Source organism: Ammospiza nelsoni, chromosome 12 (assembly GCF_027579445.1).
Source record: "Ammospiza nelsoni isolate bAmmNel1 chromosome 12, bAmmNel1.pri, whole genome shotgun sequence".
Lineage (NCBI taxonomy): Eukaryota > Metazoa > Chordata > Aves > Passeriformes > Passerellidae > Ammospiza > Ammospiza nelsoni.
This window is the reverse complement of record NC_080644.1, coordinates 3,655,867-3,676,525: the sequence shown is the minus strand read 5'-3', so window position 1 is coordinate 3,676,525 and position 20,659 is coordinate 3,655,867. Positions and strand designations below refer to the sequence as shown.

At 41.3% G+C, this 20,659-nt stretch overlaps 1 protein-coding gene across 1 annotated transcript; it reads right to left on the bottom strand.

Moving 5' to 3' along the window:
- Positions 1-1,323: 1,323 nt before the first annotated feature.
- On the bottom strand, positions 1,324-17,629 carry EDN3 (endothelin 3). The gene is made up of 5 exons (XM_059481121.1): positions 17,315-17,629; positions 16,763-16,979; positions 5,636-5,800; positions 5,033-5,138; positions 1,324-4,285 (listed from the first exon to the last, which is right to left on the bottom strand). The coding sequence occupies exons 1-4, from the start codon at positions 17,364-17,366 to the stop codon at positions 5,066-5,068; spliced, it is 507 nt and encodes a 168-aa protein (XP_059337104.1). The 5' UTR covers positions 17,367-17,629; the 3' UTR covers positions 1,324-4,285; positions 5,033-5,065.
- Positions 17,630-20,659: the final 3,030 nt, after the last annotated feature.

The following is a 20,659-nucleotide window of genomic DNA, read 5'->3' as shown; positions in this document are numbered from 1 at the left end:
GAGTCATCTGTTTGCAATTTTCCTTGATTACTCTTCCAATAGATTTCAAGCTGTGGATTGAAAGATTTAATGCTCACATGGATAGAATTTGTTCCTTTTCTAATGATGACTTTTAGTTACATTACTCAGTCTTAAGTCAGCCTGCATTTCACTTTTGTCAAGACAAACGATTTTGTTGTCTTAAATCAAATTTTCATGATTGTCCTCAGCAATCTGTCACAGCAGAGTTATTTTTGCCTGGCTATTCTGACAGCCAGCTCCTAAAAACAGCATCTGAGTTTGTGTGAACGATGTTGGATGGTGCCAGTGGGAGATCAATGTAGGGATGACATAAAGGAGAAGGATCTGTAGATGAACTTGGCTTCCAGGCATTACAAGAATTTTGGACGTAGGGAGAATCAGAATCAACAGAATGGTGTCCCCAAAAGCAGGCACAGCAACAAGGAGCCATTTATTGTAAAGGACAGGGAGTGGGATGAGCTCTGCTCTGGGGATGGGAACAGTCACCCATACGGAGGAGGACACAGCCCCTTCCAGCTTTGGTGTCCCCTCAGACTGTCCCCTCAGACTGTCCCTGCCTGACTGTCCCTGCCTGACTGTCCCTGCCTGACTGACTGTCACTGTCAGACTGTCACTGTCAGACTGTCACTGTCAGACTGTCACTGTCAGACTGTCCCTGCCAGACTGTCCCTGCCTGACTGTCCCTGCCAGACTGTCCCTGCCTGACTGACTGTCCCTGCCAGACTGTCCCTGCCTGACTGTCCCTGCCTGACTGTCCCTGCCAGACTGTCCCTGCCAGACTGTCCCTGCCAGACTGTCCCTGCCAGACTGTCCCTGCCAGACTGTCACTGCCAGACTGTCCCTGCCAGACTGTCCCTGCCAGACTGTCCCTGCCAGACTGTTCCTGTCTGACTGTCACTGCCTGTCTGTCACTGCCAGACTGTCCCTGCCAGACTGTCCCTGCCTGTCTGTCACTGCCTGTCTGTCACTGCCGGAGTGTCACTGTCTGACTGTCACTGCCTGAGTGTCACTGTCTGTCACTGTCTGACTGTCACAGTCTGTCACTGCCAGACTCTCTGTGGCTGTCACCAGGCACAGCCAAGGAGGAGAGGTGCAGGTGCTGATGGAGACCCTGTTCCATGGCACTTCCCCTCTCCTGCTGATGAGCTCACCTGAAGGGCTTTGCTGTGAGCCCTGAGCTCCTTGAATTCCTTCTGGGAACACAGGGAACAAAAAGGGGCTCTCCTCTCCCTCACAGCCCTGTGCATTAGGGCTGCACTCACATGTCCTTGAGCATAAAAACTTAAATTCTTCCAAAGCTCCTTTCAACATTGTTTTCTGTGCTTTTGATCATTTATTGTTTTTATTGCTACTAACAACACAAAACTGAACTTTTAGTACTGGGAATTAGAATGAGTGCTATGGAACTCTGACAGAATTATAGCAGATTTGTACATATATGGTTTTACATTGAGTAGAGTAAGAACTGGAACTAATTTGTTGTTACAAAAGTAAAAGTACAAATGTCCTCAAAATAATATCCCAGAACAAGAGTGAATCTGAGGACACCTAACTATGCTAACATTACTAACATTACATGTTGAAAGATGTAGCCTTTAATTCTAACTTTTGCAAATAACCCTTTTATGATTTATCAGATTTTAAGAGTTGTTTCTTAATTAAAAACATATATTAGTTGTAAATGAGTTTATTTCTATGTATGACTTTTAAAGAGTTGTGCTTCCAATTAGCTTAACACCTTCTAGTACAAATTAAAAATCAGGTAAAGTGAGTCAATGAGAAATGCTACATGTGACATTTCCTATAAACATGAAATTAAGTAAAAACTCTCATGGTTGTTAACTGTTCCCAGATGGAACAATGATAGTTCAAAGCTAGAATCCAGCACACACAACTTTCAGGTAAATTCTGTGGTTTATAGGTTTATTTGGAAATATCTACAGTTAAATTTTCCTTCTTCTGAACTTGACACAACATTATTTCTCATTTTCTTTCTTTTGCTGTATTCAGAATGGACTGATTTTCACATTAACTGGTACATTGGCACCAGAGTCCCAATACCAAACCTCTTCAATGTGGAATTCATATAGGAAAAAAAAAAGGGGGGGATTTCTCTTTCCTAAAGAGAAAACACAACAGTAACATCTGTAGCCCACCACTCAAGGGCTAAATCTGCCTCCATGTCAAAGAAAGAACCCAGTTAGAAATTTATCCTTTTTGTGATTGTTGAAAATTAAATTAAAGCATTTGGGACTGGGGAAGGTGTGAATCCATCTTCAAAATGCAACATTTAAATTGAACTCACATGGGGGAAGACAGGAGAATTCCAAGCACAGGCTGAGCTGAGGAGGCTCTGGAGCTTGTTCAGCCCTGGGACGTGTTTGGGACTGGAGCTGAACTCCAGGGACATTGGCCACATAAAGAACTCTCAGGACAAATTTTGCCTTGTTTGTCCCAGGGTTAGGGGGACAGATGAGGGTTACATTTACAGCAAAAGGGACACAAAATTGAAACATGACTTTTTATGCATAATTACTAGCACAGAGTTTGCTCTCCTGTTTTCCTACTCACTTCCCAGACTGTCAGGAGAATTATCAACCTCTTAAAGGCAGCAAGCTGTGTGACCTGGGTGTAGGGATTTGTCAGGGGAAGAAATTTCCAAGTTTTGGTCACAAAGAAACATTAGGAACATTAAGCATTCTTCATAACAAAGCCTGATTCTTTTTCAAAAACCCCAAAACTATACAATGTCTTTTAAAAAAGAATACCAAAAAATAGTGTGTCTAGTGGTTTTATACAATAAATAATCTATTCTCTATAAATGTACAAAATCAGTTACACAGCAAGTAAGAAACTGATACAAATGCAATAACTGAAAGATATATTTAATTTTATAACTGTAATAATTTATTTATGAAATATATCCACATATATATAAAATATATCATATGCTTTGGCAAAGACCTCCCTTTCTTGTTTTGAACAAAAACTATTACCACTGGTTTAAGCCCTATATAGATATTTTTACTGTTGATTTCTTTTCACTTTTCCTTTGGTCTCCATCTTTCTTCTTCTAAAATATAATTTAAAAACAGGGGGTTGTTGTTTAACCTATGTTCCCTGGGGAAAGTCTGCATGAAGGTCAGTAAACCCCAAAAATTTTGTAATGTCACAAGTAAGGGCTTTCCTCCCTTTTAAATAATATAGAAGAGGATTTGCAAAAGTTACTCTTTTTTCTTTGCTTACTCTTGTATCCTTGTAGCAAAAATAAGTCCATAATTTCTGAAGAAATCGTTTACACTGAAAAATGTCCAGGGTTGGATTTAATCCTTATTGCCAAGTTTCTGGGTTATTTGGTGCTGGTGTTTCAATGGAGAGATAAAGGTGGGATTTGTGCAAAGCCCAGGGGATGTGCTGTGGCTGTGACCTGTAGGGGCCTGGCACAGCAAATGGCCAGCACAGAAATGACTCTGATGGCATCAAGTTCCACAGTCCTAGCCTTGCATCTGTAGGAAAATTCTTTGGGATGAATCACTGAAGTTCTGTTCACCAGCTACAGTGCATCCCCAAATAATCACTGTAAGTGTGTTTGAATGGAACTTCCAAGTGCAGGAATAACTTGTGCCTAAATTAGGTAATCTATTGAATACTCAATGTATACTCTTAACTTGCTATAGTTTATAATAGTATTTATATTAGCCATTCATATTTATTCTGCATAGATACTGTCATTTAAACATCTGCCACAAAGTTACAATATGATGATTCAGGCTTGCATACATTAACAAGAGAAATATTTTGTATCTGTTTATTCTTAATGAGAACTGATGTAGAGGCAATCTCCCTCTAACTCTCCTCATTCTCCACTTGCAGCTGCCTGCACAGAGCTGTGGATGGAATCTTCAGACACAGAGCAAACAGTGAGTGGAACAGTTTCTATTGTACTTGTTTAAATCACAGAGAAAAACGTTTCCTGAAGCTTTGCATTGCTGAAGTTTGGGTCTGCCTTTGAAGTTTTCCTCAATAGTGATACATTCCCTGCCAGGTTACATGGTAAAGGTTATCCTTTTCTGAGGCTCTCTCGAGGGGAGAAAAGCTTCTTCATAGAGGTTCCCATGCCCTCAGAGGGGCACTGCTGAAATGGAAGTGTTGCCTACTGCTGAATTCTCCACTGGCATCACACTGAAGCATCAAGTTTGTCCATCTCAAGGGAGAGTTGTAGTTTAAGTTCTTGTTTCTGAGCTCCAGCAAATAAATGTTAAAGCTTTAAAGAAAACAAAGCAACAAACAAATAGAGCCAAACTGTTGAATATTCAGCACTAAGTCCCTGTTAGCTGAGATAATTGTGGTTGCCCTCCTTGGTTATGTGTACAGAGTGAGTTCTACACCATTCTCTAATTAGCTCTGCTCAAATAATCACAGCAACAAATTCAGCTTGGGGACTTCTAATCCAAGTGTTTCCCTTCATAGCAAAGAATTTGGGGTATTGGTGTGACTTTTTTAGAAGTGGCAATATTTGAAACTGGCTACTGGGTCACAGTAACCTCCTCATACCTGACAACAAAAGCAGATTTACTTTTCCCTCCAGATACTTCTTCCACAAAGTTTTTCCTGTTTCTTTCCCTTAACACTTCAGCTTTCACTGGAGCACTGCACTGGGATGTGTAGGTTAATTTGCTGCAGTGCTAAATGAGGAAAAACATGATGGACAGGAACAGCCCTTGTCCTAAAAAAAAGCTAAAATATGTATTGGCTTATAGCCAAATAATCCAACTTTTGAAGGGGTTACATCAACACAAGAAAGGCTGTAGCAGTTCTGTGTATAGTAAAATTTATTTTAAAAATTAAATAAGGAAAAAAACCAAACACCCAAACAACTCATTAGCCAAATTTTGCCCCTAATTTAGGAAGGAGTGATAATATTCATTTGAAAGAATTAAGGGTTCTACAATACAAAGCACATTTATGGAAAGTGAATATTTCTTTTTAACATTAAGCATCTGTAACATACCTGATTTGTTCAGAATCCTCCAGACTCTCTGTGCTACTGAACAAAATTGTGTTCCTCTTCCCTGCATTGGTCTTTCTCCTCTGTCTTTTTCATTGATCCATGACTTCTGTAGAATAGAGATTGCCTAAACTTGTCACTGTGTTCTCATCAATGTCCCCATAGATGAAATGACAATGTCATGCTCTTTGTTAGACTGCATAAAACATTCTAGATCAGTGCAATGTTCAGCATGCACCTATCTGGACAGATCTGCTGTTTCAAAATCACCACATCATAAAAAGAAACAGAAAAAAAGAAAATTCCAAGCAGTGCTGGCTGGCTCTGGCCTCTTTCCTTCACTTATTAAACTGTGATGTGACACAGGAGTTTTCTTGCTTTTTTTCTTCCTGTTCACTCCCCCATCCCACTGAAGGGGAAGTGAACAAGCATCAGTGGAAGTGCTTGGCTGCTGGCCAGGGTTAACCCACCACAACTGCAGAGGGGAGATTATTTAAAATCAATACCTTTTAATCACTTCCTCTTGATAAATGCATCTTAATTAATTTATCTCCATGAAATGCCTCATCATGTGGCCAGGTAGCAGTGACAAGGAAAGTGACTCACCTCCTTCTGTCCTGCATTCTTCTGCAGAACTGCAAACACTGCTTGTCATGGGCGTCCGAACAGGAGCAGCGCAGCGAGGGCTGGGGAGCGCTCTGGCTCTGCCCTGTGCTCCTCTTGCCTCTGAAGCTGCCTCTGTAGTTAGACAGTCCATAGGGCACAGTCCTCCTGTGGTGAGAATCACACAGGAACCAATTGAAATTATGTTCCACCTCTTTTCTAGTTTAGTGAAGAGATCTGTTGATGGAAAGCGATAAATAGTGGCAGAAAAATCAAACCCTGTGCTCATCTAAGTTCTCCCTGGACCAGATCATAACTTCAGCTCCATACACTCAGGCTTTCACCAAGTTATGAATTAGCAGTCAGCTCTACTGGAAGGATTAATTGGCAGATACACTACTAGAAAAAAAAATTGGGATACCTAAGAGGTGATGCAAACACATCCCCAGGTTATAATTTATTTTACTCCTTATTCCTGTGTTGTGTTGGTTTCCCCAGCCAATGCACAAAATCTGTCACGTTCAGTGCCTTGGCTGGCCTGAAGTGACAGGGGAGCTGTGCTGATTTTGCCAGATCAGTAACATTTTGTAGTTTTCATGTAGTTCATGGTTCTGAGTCTGACTTGTCATTAATTTTATCATTGAGAAATTGAGAAAACTGTCAGCATGACTCATTTACTGCATCAAGTTTCAAATGACCCCTGGAGTTAAAAATGCAAGAAATTCCCACACAATCCTCCTTGTATGGTTCTACCTTTCTGTGAGAGATCCTATTCTGTGCTGCAGCACACCAAGAAATATTAGGAGGTACCTCTCTGTATTTCCCTGCATGATTTGCTCTTTAATGGGTTATGGTCAATATTCCTATCAGAAAAGGACATGGTTCATCACTGCCTGCTAAAATCCCCACAAAGAGTTGGATAGTTTGAATTGATGTCATAAATTACTCTCTTCCAAGCTGTTAAAAAATCTCAATCAACAGCAGCTGTACTCCCCATGAAACTTCTAGAGACTCATAAAAGTTCCTGAGGACTTGAGGGATGGGCTAAGCAAGCCACAAATCCACAAATGCTAAAAATCTGAAGTTCAAAAGCAAGAAAGAGGAGGGGAGGAGTGGAAAAAAAAAATAGAAAAGAAAAAGACAGGGAAGAGGAAGTCAGAGTCAATCTAGAAAGGTTACAGAAAGGTTACAGAACAAAGCCTGAATAATGAGTCTGGAACCACTACCTTCACATAGCTCTGCTTCTTTCATTTGCTTTCATAAAAACATCATTAGGCTGCTAATGGGAAAGCTGCAAATTTTCCATTTTCCCACACACATGGTGGGCTGAAAGGTTCAGAAACATTATTTTCCTAATCTCTACAACAATTTTTGATGCAACATCAGTACAGTTGATGCAAATCATTTATTCAAGTCTCTGCACTCCTAGTACATTTGTACCAGTGCACCTTGTCTTTCACAGCCTGAACCTGTCAGAGCAAGGTTGATCCTAAAATCATCCTGAGAGAGAGAAATCACAAGCAATGCTTCTGTGTTCAGAGCCCAGGGATGTTTTTTCTCCAGCAGGTCCTGGTCTGCCTCCATGCAGAAAATGTTCCTTATTTTCACCACATAACTCCTATGCTGGGACACTGGGAGAGACCAAGAACACCCACATTTGTCTTAAAAGACTTTAGGACTTGATTTTGGCCTCCCTTCTCAAACCATCGTTTTAAAAGCTTTTTGTTGCCTTTAGGATTAGGAGCAAGTCCCATTTTATAATTTAAGAGTATTTATAATTCTATACTGACATCTGCTTTACAATAGTGAATGTGAAATGGCTAATGTAGGGAACTCCTGACATAAATAATTGCTCCTTGGTCATATTTTTTTACACATTCATGTTTTTTATGAAGTAAGAACTGGTATTTAGAGGCAGGAGTGGGGGAAAGTTCCTTTATTTTTAATAGTGGCAAACCCTCTATGAAAAGTGTCTGGTAAAATTCTGTTATTCAACTTCCTGCTCCAACAGAGACTGAAATGGAAAGATGAATTTTGTGTGTTTTAGACAATGTGAGAGCCTGTTTAATGACAGATAGTTTGCCAGGGCATAAAGAAGTTTCTTGCAGCTTTTGCAGATGTCATCCTACATTGTGCTAATGAGACATAAAACACTGTAATATGTTATTCTCATTATTTAAAGTGGTTCCTTGTTCAAAAGTTCACTCTTTCAAAATATGATACTGGGCTTTTTTGCTCTAAAGTTAAGTTTTACCAAAAGCTCTGTGGGACTGAGCCACAGTTTTCCCTGAGTCAGAGGCTTTGCCTGAATAACCAGAGAGAAAGAAGGACACGAGTTTTATTCTTAATTGCTGCAATTGGCAAATTAATGGACCAAGCAGAAATGTCATCAATTTTTGATTTTACCTCAGTCCATCCCTATGTGAACTCCAGTGACTGAGGAAGGGGCCCATTACCAATCTGCTGCCTTTCCTAGGAGACAGTAAATTCCAGCAAACAGGGAGGAGGGTAGGATATAATTATAATTACAAGTGATAAGAGCCATGAATCACAGCCTTAAGCAAAGGAGGAAAGTGATAGTTTAGATACTTCTTCTGATCTTTCTAATTAAGTACATTATGCTTCATAGCTTAGAAAATGTATTCAAGGCTGCTTCATTCTCAGTGGACCAGCAACATGTGCCAATGCAATGACATTTTCACGTGTTTCAAGTTTCAAAGATTTTAACCAGAATGAAGTTTTTGTGTAAGGTAATGTGCAGATTTGCCAATCAGAGATAGAAATACAATAACCCAAATATGCTGAGTTTTGGCTTCTAATCTAAAAATTCAAACTAAAAAAAAATACACTTTGAAAGCAACCCAAAGTCTTTCCAACAATAATCACAAAGAGTTTGATGAATTGTATATGCACAGGGCACTTTGTGTGCCCTCAGTGAAGATAAACATCAGCTGGTGGGGCAGAGGCAGAACTGGGGGGATCCTGAACTACCAGTTCCTTTTAAGACCCAGTCCCTGGACAAAGTACTGGCTAAGCCATTTACTAATTTTTTAGGAAATTTCTCTGCAGCATCCACAGGTTTTTAATTAATTAATTTTTTAAGGTTTACATTTCACAAGAAAACTTGAATTCCTGACTTTTAACTCAGTATGCAGCATTTCTTCCTTTAGGAGAATAAAATTCTCCTGAAGTAAATGAATATGAGTTTAAGATATATTTGCAGCTAAGGTGTTCTGTGAGTCCTTTATGCCTTTCTTCTCTACACAGTGGAGAATAAGCAAACCTAGACATTTCTGAACCAGCCTTTCCAAGATACTTCTTTGAACTGGTATCTGATTGGCAACACCCAAATCTGTGATTTCTGAGGCATTACACTCTTTTGGGAGGTTCACTATGATTACTCCAGCCAGCCTGTGGGTGCATAAAGGTCTCAGTTCTTAAGCATTTTCTAACAAAGAGAAGGTCTGAGTTTAAGGAAACAATTGCTTCTATAGTATAAGCTATTTGTTCTTGACTCTGTATGCAAAAAAGCCCCAACAAAACTATTACAATTCTCCAGTACTTGCAATTATTCCATGTGTGGTAATTATGATTAGTCAGTGCAACAGAAAATGAACTGAAGATAATCTTATGTATAACAGAGCAGCATGGAAATAATCATAGCACAGTGTGTTCTTGTCAGATTGGGTAACAGAGGCTGAAATAACCTAGATTATTTGTGTACTTCATGTCCACAACACAATTAGAAAAGCTCTCCCCCTAAGAGTCAGCTAGCTCTTGGAGGAAGGTTTTGCCATTAGATTAACAGAAATGGGCATTTGTTTGTTGAAAAAAGAGAGGAAGTACCAAGCAATTGGTATCAAGTGATTTTTCCACTGAACAGCCATTCTGAAACAGTGAAAATCTTCCACAGAAGAAAATTGCCTGTTGAAGGATTAATATCTTCAGGGTGAATTGGGAAAGAAAATTTGCCTGAGTCCTGCTGTCCCCCACTCACAGTGAAGGCTCAGAATTCAGGCAGACAAATCCAATTGGTTTATTTTAATTTTATAACATGTGGCTGACTTTCTCATGCTATTTTATAATTGATCTATGAGCTGCTATTATTTTCTACTTTCCCAGCCACTTAAACACAGAGGATACCTCCAGGGCACTGGGGAGTTTCAGCCTAAACAAAGGGATGAGGGGGTTGCAGCAATCATCTTAGATGCTGTGATTTCAGGATTCAGCCAATATCTTTTCTGGCACACATCCAGGCCAGCAAGGCTCCCAACAGTGCTTTCAGACAATCCCAAAATGTATGGGATCCCTGTAAGGAGCACTGAGAGGAAAGGAAACAAAATTTACCATTCTCCAAGAGAAACAAAATGTCCCCAGAATGAAGGATGATGCCTGGGGAAATAACAGATATTTCTGTGTGTATTTCAATATAAAGGCACTGCAGTAGCAGTGTGTAGCTTTACAGATGAAGAGATCATTGGCTGCTCTGGAAGTTGGCTCCAGTTCTTCCTGTAACCTGTGGGGTTTTTAGGAGCTCACAATAGAGGCACCTCCCATATTAACCCATCCTTACCATTATTTAAGGAGTAAAACATCTCCAAAGGATGCCTGTATTTTTGATTTGGTCATCCTGTCCACATTCTCAGAAGTGGCACTTTTTCTGGGTAGCTTTTTGAAGTTAAAGCTATTTTCAGATGAAACTTTTATCACTTATTGCCACACCTTTCTTTCCTACATCCTCAATTTAGTAGTGCTCAGTGCTCCTAGATACTGAACAGGCTCCTATCATCCAAAAAGATGCACCTCTCTGACCTTGCTATCTTATCTTTTAATTAATATTTGCTAATTTGCAAGGATGCCAATTAGTTTTAGCTTATTAATTACAGCTAACTTAGGTAATAAGCCAAGGATTGCACACACCTGCTTCATCTCAGGTTCACTGACCACGTGAGTTCTTTGATTTTCCTCCCTCTGGGGCTTCTTGGTACCCAGGTCAGGCTCTGTGAGAATCTGGAGCTGTTTATCACCCTCCATCCTCCTCCTGTAGCTGCCCAAGGGGTGTTACAGGTTCTGTTTCTCAAAATGGTCAGAACAATATCTGAGTTGTGGAGTGAAAAGCTGGGGTATATTTATTGGGGTAAACAATATGAATCACGCCTGGGGGTGTCCATTAACACCCCAAACCCCCAGAGAGGCTGGGTAGAGCTCACCTGCCCTAATAAACTGAGGCAGTGTGTCACAGAAATACCTCTCTCAAAACTCTCAGCATCTCCTTCAGTGCCTCATGTCAATCCCAATCTGCTCCCAGCCCCATTACAAGATATATAATCATTAATTTAAAGAAATAAGTAAAATTTGGAGCAGCATCTTCTGTCTGTCAGGCTCAAATTCACATTGTTCCTTTTCTGCCTCTGACTGGCAGTCAGCACTATCAGTAAGTGGTTCTTACCATTTACCAGTGGCACAAAACCACTGAGGTAAAGCCCAAAAGGCAGAGCAGCTGGGAGATATGGATGAAATTAATCAAATTAAGATTTTTTTCAAACTAAAATTCAGAGTACTTATTGCTGCTTCAGAAGCCACCCCAGCAGTGCACACAAGGAACACACACTACTGCATGTTCCTACCTCTCTCCACAGCCTGTAGAGTTCAAAACCCACTGCTGGTTTAAAAACAAATAAAACAAAAACCCAGGGGAAAATAAACACATGGTGTTAAAATGTAAGACTGGCGAAAGTGACTGTGGTTTGACAGCCCTCAAGAGTGTTTATTCTTAGAATTAGACCAGCAGGAGCAGCAGTGGTGAAATTTCAAAGCCCTGGCTATCAGCATGTCTCATCCCTGACCTCATCTTCTCAGGGCCAGCTCCTGCAGGGATGTGGGATTGGAACAGCAGAGCCAAATCATTTCAAATCTTCCTGAGATTGCTGTGAAACATCAGTGCTGGGAGTACTGGCAGTAAGCTCAGAGGAAATATTCTACTTCTAGACTGAGGGGGGCATGCAAGCTATGGGCACACTTCAGACGGTGAGACACTGAAAGTGTGAGATCAGTACACATTTTAAAATGTAATCATATCTCTTTGAATAGAGAGGCCTAAAATCAAATCAGTTTGTCCACAATAAAGTATAACAATTACAGCAGGAGCCTGTTACTATGTTCAGTAAATCTAATTGAGATATTCTTCATTTCACATAAAGATTTTGCAAGACAAACAGATTCCACATGTTCCCATGGACAGTAAAGATTGCAAAATCAGGGCGAGCTTCATTCAGAAAAATAAAATCAACTCAACAAAGATTCATCATTTCAGTTTTGGCACTTGGTTCTGAAGGTTAACCATGTGCACTGTTCAGCTGACAGATCAGCTTCCTTATTTGAACTTCTTGGCTGGCAGCCACTGTTTTATCATCATGCCTCTGACTAGCAGAGATTCTCAATCTGATCCAGAGTTTATAAGCACCTGCTTAATTGTTCTGCTGAACAAGAGATCTTTAGCCGTGTACTTTTATTTCCAGTAAAATACTTCACACCAATACATCACTCATACTTATTTAATGATGAATAGAATTATCCAGAATTGGGGTAATTATGATAATTTAGAACATCACTTAATGTTCATAAGGATTAAAAGTATCTTAAATTTTGTTATGTGGGCTTCTGTTCAACAAAATTCAGTCACCAAAGAGATGCAGGTAACAAAAAGATGTTATGAAGGAAAAGTTGGCCAGCAGCACATGCAGTTTTAAGCCCTGGGTTGTATTAAATCTTGTCTGTTGGAACACCATCCTGAGACATCATCTGTGTGTGTGTGAGCAAAACTGTGAGCGAAGTGATGATAGGCTACAGATTGTTTCCATTCTGAGATGATTTTCTGATGGTAACCTAAGTCAGTAAAGAGCAAAGATCACTAACTCTTATTTGCTGGAGAGCTGGGTGCAGGTGGGATCTGCTCAGGCTGTTTAGTTCCTGACAAACCCATTCATCATCACTTACAGACACAGCCACAAGTGTCTGAAAAGCCTTTCTCACCTCAGCCAGTGTCACCTGAGGTCAGGAAAACACATTTCAGTTGGGCACTATCTGGAGCTAACTTGTTGCTAAGGATTATCTGATTTGTTTGAGTCACAGAAACAACATTTTTTATTAAGTGACAAAACATCAGATCCTTCCAGTGTCCCCATGTGCTCCCACAGCAAGGGACGCTGAGCAGATTCTCTCCCAGCGTGTCCCACACAGCACAGGCAGACACAAATCCTCTCCCTGTCCCTGCCCTCCCCCAGAGGAAACTGAACCTGTGTTAGGTACAGAGGATCAGAGCAGCAACACAGTGTTAGACCAAAATCTGCCTTTCTCTTTGTCCATCCAATTTGCCTGATTCAGAAATTTATGTAACTGGCAGAAAGAACTCTTAGAACATCATGTAACTGCTCTTTACAGTGTGGTCACAGAATTTCATTCACTCCTCTTTTGAACATAATAACAAATACCAAAATGACATGTCATTTAGGAAAGAAAAAAACGCTTTTGCTTGTTTCAGACCCTTCAAAAGAAATGTTCTTATTTTTGGTGCTTAGTTTGAGTGAGGAATTCTCCTTTGGAAATGTCTGGATTATTGCCATAGATGCTCATTTATTTTAGAATTTAGGACCACTTGAGTGTCTGTGCCCTCATGATAGTAGCACTTTCTTAGGAGTTGTCACCCTTTTAATCCATCACTCATCATTCTGAGCATTGCCAGAGCTTCATGCAGCAACATTAACATTATTAACAGAATGAATTATCATTAATTGTTATTATTGCTGTTGGATGTACAATCTCAGTTGTACATCTGTACCCCTCTGAAAAAGAGCAGATCTAAGAGTAGTCATGCCCATATTTTCTTCCTTGCCTATATTTTCTTCTTTAACTTACAAAATTAAGCATCAAGCTGTGCCTGTATTACGTCAGTGGGTGCTGTTTAAAGGACAATTCATTATTTAAAATGTGTCTGTAGCTATAGAACAAGATAAGCATAATTAATCACTTGACAAAAAAAAAAAAATACATTGCAAACTAATTCCTGGCTAATCAATCTTATCAGTGAGAACAGTTTGCCAGCTTTTAATTACCTTTGTTATGCAACCCTTCTTTGTCTGCACCACATAATTGCATTATTCTCTTCTGACTTACCTGCCTTTCTTTAGGTCATCTTCTTTTCCACTTTCCCACTGCTCCCAGAATGAAAGACTCACTATATCAAACCAACACTGGTGCTTCTCGTGGTCTGGACTAACAGCAGTGGTTCACAGTCAAGTATAGAGCAATACTCAAAACATGTGTGCGGAGATAATTTCTCATTTAATTGGTGAAAGCTGTAGGGAGTCAGAGGCTCCACATTCTGCAATTTTGTGCTTTTCTACAACTGTCACCCTGCTGATCTAAGTGGTTTCTCAGCAGGGATAGAAATAGACCTTCTATTGTCACTCTGCCTCCAACAGCTTCAATAAAAACTTTAACTGCTTTTCCAGAAAAGGAGGAGAGGCCATGACCAAGATTTGTTTTGAATATATTACAACAATGCTTAACAGCTCCTGTTGGGAAAAGCAGAAGAAACCAGAGAAGAAATTAAAGTTTGTATTTAAAGTATAGAGGCAAAAGTAGACTGAAAACAGAAAGTACTGAGGAAATTTTGTGGGGAACAAGAAGCAATAAAGTGAAATAAATAAGTTGGAGGGGAAAGAAAAAAATAAGAAGCAGTTGTAGGGTTTGATGTAGTGGGGAAAAATATAAATAAGCAAGAAAAATACCAGAATCAACAGATGTCAGGAAAACTTCTCCAAATTTTAACACCAACATTTTTGCCTCTCACTGTGTGTATGATCCTCCAAGTTGCACTGGAGCCAAAGTTTTAGTAAATACAAAAACTTTCCACAACATGTGTACAAGAGCAATGTAAAAGCCCCTTTTACAAACAGCCAGTCTGTACACATCCCATGGTTACTTGCATTTCAAAGAAGCAGTGTAACTTGCTCAGGATATTAAATTGCCCAAGCAGGCCTGGTTCCCCTCATTCACATCCCAAAGAACCTCTTGACTTCCTGAGATGTTATTCCAAATCAATCACCAGAGCAGAATTAGTGCCTGTTCATGGCACATAGAATCTTAAATCCTGCTCCTGTTGCACTGAAAGGATTCAAAATATCCAATACATTTAATTTAATGTTTACCTCTGCCCTGGGAGCATTCCTAGGAAGAATCCTGGGATTTCTGAAAATCACAACTGTGCTGTTTCAGCAAGAGTTTTGTACCTCTGTCACCTGTCCATGGAGCAGGACAGCAAAGCTGTCCAGTTCAGACAGATTTCAGGAAATTCAGTCCCTGCTGGACTAATTCCAGGCTAATTTCACCGTCATCCACCCACTCTTTGTCAACCTCAGAGGTTCAATTCACTCAGTTCCAACAGTGTTGTTAGGTTGTACAAGTTCATGTCTTTGGAGCTAAAAATGTATTATTCTGTGGGAATAATTAATATTGAAATTGAATGTATTCATCCCATGGTTTGCATAGAAACATCCCATCATATAGAATAAAAATTATAAAAAGGCAATTTCCTAGTCCTCACATTAAATCATTTCAGGTTAACCTATTCCCAGTGGGGATAGACTTTACAGATCGGCTGCTATTTTATGTACAACTGACTTCAGTAAAGAAAGCAAAGACTTAGAACCTCAACTGTTTAATATTTGGACTATTATACAGACTTCATTGCCAATTCTACAGGTATTATGAAAACATTATATGCCTTGTTTCATAACTTTTTGTTCTTTCTTTAGTGATACTGGCACAAAACTTTCATGTAGGAAAATTTTCCATATCATTGAATTAATGCACACTAAATAATTTTGGCAGTGGAATGAAAATTGTAAGTCCTGTAGACTTAAAAAAGGATATCCTAAAAAAGAATTTTAAAAAAGAGGAGTGTGTGTTTAAAATTAGCAGAAGACTACTTATTCAGTGCGTAGGGGAAAAGGAATGTCATTCCCCCATTTTCACTGGTGAGGTCTGACTTAAATTTACTGAGTCATAAATATTTGGCTAAAATAACCCTAAGTAATCCTGGGGTGGATTAGTGCAGGTATGGAACTCAAAGAATTGAATGACTTGTGTGAATACATGATACTCACAGGTTGGTAGAAGTTCAAAAGACGTCATCAGACATGGCCTCTAGCCAGGACACACACGTGAATTTACTAATTAAGTGCCCTAAACCCCATTTGACTTAACCTAGTTTATGGCTACTTTCTATTTTTCTACTCCTTTTGTTATTTTAATCTCATTAAAAGCTTTGCAATCGATTCAAAGGCAGATCTAAATCATTACAACTGTTCCCAGACTTTAGTCACCGGAATACTTCAAGTTCACACCCCAGAGTCTGAAAATCTTGAATTCTTGAAGTCATTTGTTCTCAGGTTCATCTGATGTCCTGATTATTTTTGTACTGAACTGATCGCTGTGGTTGCTACAGGAACCTCTTAGCCTGGGAGAATCTTTACAAATCTGAGGTCTGTTTTGGTTACTCAGCAAGACAGGATATATACAGTGGTGTAGGAAAAGGAGGCCCCTAACCTTTGGGATGTAGGCGAAGTGTCACTCTTCCTGGATGCTTTCTCCCCATTAAGCGCTGTCAGTGCAGACAGCAGAGCAGCTTTTCTGCACGTGTGGAGCTCAGAACTTCCAATCCAGGGGAAACGGCTTCAAAATTTGTTTTTATTACGAGTTCAAACAAAAGCTTGCGTTTCCGCAGAGCACAGTTGTAAAAGGCTTTCTTTTGTAACATCTTAAAATCTGGCATGTTGAATTTTTCAAACATTATCTTAACGTCTCGGTATTTTTCCACGCTAATTGGTATCAAAACTAGTACAGCTGCACGCACGCACACTATTGCTGCTCTCGCGGCGGGTGAGTTATTAGAAACGCATTTCTGGTGGGCAATCACCGCTGTTCCCTCCTGTCACCCGTCCGGGCCGGGCAGGTGCCGCGGGGGCAGCTCGGGGGCTGCGCTGGGCTCCCCCCGCCCCGCCTGCGGCCGCCCCGCGGGGTCCCCGGGGCTGCCCCGCCCGCTCCCCGCCCGCCATTTCCCGCACTCACTCGGGGGTGTTGATCCAGATGATGTCGAGGTGGCAGTAGTACACGCACTCCTTGTCCTTGTAGGTGTAGCAAGTGCAGCGCCGGGCCCGGTGCCGCAGCGCTCCGCCGTCCGCCCTGGCCCTGCCGCCCGCGGCCGCCGCCGCTCCGCTCTCGTCGCGCTCGCGGTGTCCCGGGCCGGCCGCCGGCAGCGCGGAGCGGGGCCGGGGCAGCGCGGTCCCTGCAAGAGCCGCGCTCAGCTCCCGGCAAACCCCGGCAAACCCCCGAGCCCGAACACCCCCGCCCGCAGCCCCCCGGGCCCGGCCCCGCTCCCCGCGGGCAGCACCGTTATGTTGGTGTGCGCCCCGGGCTGCAGCGCCAGCCCGCCGGGTCGGGGTAAACCACGGGCGGCCGAGGGATGGATTCGCAGTCCCGCTCTTTACAGCGCACCGGAGTGGGCTGCTGCTTACAGCCTTTTGGAAGGAGGGGGGAAAAAAAGGCAACACAAAAAACCACCCAGCCTTTCTTTGTGTGCATGCGTGGAAGTGGGCAAAGAAAGAAAGAAATTCACGTTACCTGCAGTCGACGTAATCGTAAGTCCAAAGAGGAACAATAAACCCAGCTCCATTAAACCCAAATTGCACGCTGGTTAACTGCAGGCAAAGGTGAACTACAGGCGCGACTGAACCGTTCCAGGAGGGATCACTTCAGGTTGGAGGCAGGGAATATCCTGGGGCTGGCGGCACACGCTGCTCCCGGGAGTTGGCTCCCGCTCGGCGGTGTGATTAGCGCTTCTCCCTCGCAGTTAATTTCCTCCAGTGCAGACTTAGTCCTGAAGAGGAGAGTGCTGTCAAAAGAAGGGAAGATCCATCGCTCGGCTTTTCCCACACACACCTCCCACCCCACCCCCAAATCTGATCAGCAAGCGGAGCTGCTGTTTTCCAGCTGCAGACGCCTCCCACCCGCCGACAGCTGCCGGCCTCCCCCGGGGCGCGGGCCGGGGGCGGGCACGGCCCCGCACCGCCCCCGCTGCCCCGGCAGGTACCAGCGGGCTGGGCAGCGCATCCTCCCGGGGGAGCACGGCCCGCCGCGCCGCTCTGCCTGCGGCTCCTGTAAATTACCTGATCCTCTCGCTCCGTGTCTGATTCCAGGAGGAATCGCTTGTGTCATAAAAACGCAGCTTTTTGAGTTAAAGCTGGGCTGCAGATTTGAGAGTTGTTTGGAGCGCTTTTCTTTTTTTCCCCCAAAAGACTCTGACACTGATTTCTGTGGGTGAAATTAAGTCACCAATTTATTCATACTTTCTTTTCCCTACTTGCCTATGAGCCCCTCTTTGTAGGCGAACCCACCTAGAGCACAACACTTAAGACAAATTTCATATTGCGTGAAATACCTGATAGCTGGGACTAGAAGAACACTCCAGCTTGTGGCCCCATTTTCTATCATAATATCAGCTATTAAGTGATAATAGGTAAGGGTTTAAGGTAATTGGCTATATCTTTTCTTGTAGTAGTATGTGCAGTATATCCTGTTTTGGGAAACACATGTTATAGAGAGCACATGGAGACAGGTTGCAAGCTTAATTGTGGGTATTTTAAATGAAAATGTTTCATTTAAGAATGTTTCAGTACTAACAGAGCTGTAGCCAAAATTTCTTTTATGTATCATGCCAATTTAACATGTGCACTAAAATCTGTAAGAAGCTGGTTGGAGGATCACCCAGGAATTGTCCAAGTGAGGAACACTGTTCTCTACAGCCTCACATTCTTCTCCAGCCCTGCCCCCGACTCCAGCTTCTGGTGTGGACTGTCCAGTAACACTTGCAAAGAAACCTCATTAAGATGTCATGTTTTGTCAGCTTGTCAAGCCTTGCCTTTGTCAGGGCCTGAAGATTGAGAGTTTCGGAGTGGACCATGTTCCCAGCTGCTCACAAAAGCACGGTACTCACCAGGCAGGGCAATAGCCTCGAGCAAGCCCGTAGCTCTCTGTGGAAATTCAAATTGCTTTTATTTCACACTATTTGTGCAAATGACAAGATGTTCTCATAATTAATATGGGGGGAGAACCTGTAAACTACTAACCTGTGAACTACTACAGAACCCCTGTAAATTACTGAATTTAACAGTAAATTGAAGTTGATAGCTGGGAAAGAAGTGCTTGCTCACCTTGAGGGATGAGGAACTGCAGTGACCTGAATGTTTGTACCCTTTGTTTTGCTGGGTTAGGGGAGGGTCTGTGTGTGTTCAAGCCAAGCTCCCCAAGCATCAGCAGAGTTACAGTTCAGCCTCACAGTTCTGTGCTCTGTTTTGAAAAATATTGTGACAGAACAGCTGTGAAAAAAGGAATTGGTATGAAGTTATTCCCATTTCTTATATATCTAGAAAAAAATAATTGTTTCAGATCAGGAAGTTCTAGATATTGTACTCTCGTGCTGTTGGATACAGGATTGATTTTGGCAAATGCTTATGATTGTGTTTTATCGGGAAAAGAAAAAGAAGATTTATTGTGCAGTTATTGTTTAACAGAACACTGAGGGAATAGGAAGTACTGGTTACGTGTTGCAGGTATTATAAGTAACAATTACATCAGTCTAAATTCTGATTCGTTAATTTCATTTTCCTTATTGCAACTGTTACTAATTTTTATTATAATTATGCAAATTTACCATAGAAATGAGAAATATATAACTGTATCATATATATAGATATGTCATAACAAAAAAAATTTGTTGTGTGTAAACTGGTTTAACAACATTTTCCTAAAAATTATTTTTGTGTTTTCGACATGAAATTTTGAAGGCATCTTCTACATTGCTCTACCTTTTCTTCCGTGTGCTGTTTAATCTCTGAAGAGCCAGGGGAGACTATATCAGCACCCACTGCTGTGCAAACAAAAGGAGTAATAAAATATATTCTTAAATCAGCTACCAGGGTTCAGAAATTAAGGGCAAGGGTTTGGCCAAATGACCTAATGTAGGTTTTAGAAGAAGATAAGACAGACTCTACAGGAAGAAAGATACTCTCATCAAAGGAATGAATACTTCTGGTACTGTGGGCCTGATTCTCATTTATTGATTCACATTGATTATCAAGTTGTTTGGGTCATATATTACCTAATGACTTGAGAACTTTTTGTTTCATAAATACAGCACTCTCAAAACAAGAAACACAATTAAGGAAATAGCAACAAATAAATTTTTAAAATTCAGGGTCTGTTATGATTTGGGATAAGAAATAAAAGATATCTGGATACCATTGTCAGTGATATTCACATATGATGCAAAATAGTTTTGTAAATCTATTTAATGATTATGTTTTCATTTAGGAAACAAAAAAACCCAAACAGTAAAAACAGTAGTAGCCTTGGAGGTAGCAGGCAGAGATTGGAAGCCAACAGACTTAATTCATAATATTTTTCAGCTTTTCCTTTAAAGTTGTTTTAAGTCCATAGAATCCTTTTCCTGTTTCAAGATCATTAGGGTGGATGGGTGCTTTGCATAAACCTTGAGAGCCATGTTCAAAATGTGTAGAATTAATCCTTCTCTTTGTACCTTCAATTTCCCAACTCCAGCACATCCGCTGTGCCCTTGTGCAGCCCTGGCAGAGCTGAGCCCTGCTCACACAATGGGAATTCCCCAGCCCTGGGACACTTCCTCATTCTTAGGGCCACCCAGGCAGCTGAAGAAAGACAATCAGCAGATCTGCCTCATTGCTGGGTATAAATATTGTATATTTGAGAACTTCTAATTGACTGAAGGGAGAATAATCTCAGGGATGAGGTCAAGGCTGAAGGAGTCCTGGAATGTGGAGCAGCTGAAACAGATGATGTTAATGCAAGTAAGCTCAGATTCCAGATTTTATATGCGAAAACCCTGGGCTGCCATTTCAATTAGGAACATAATCTTGGGTTTGTTTAGGACTC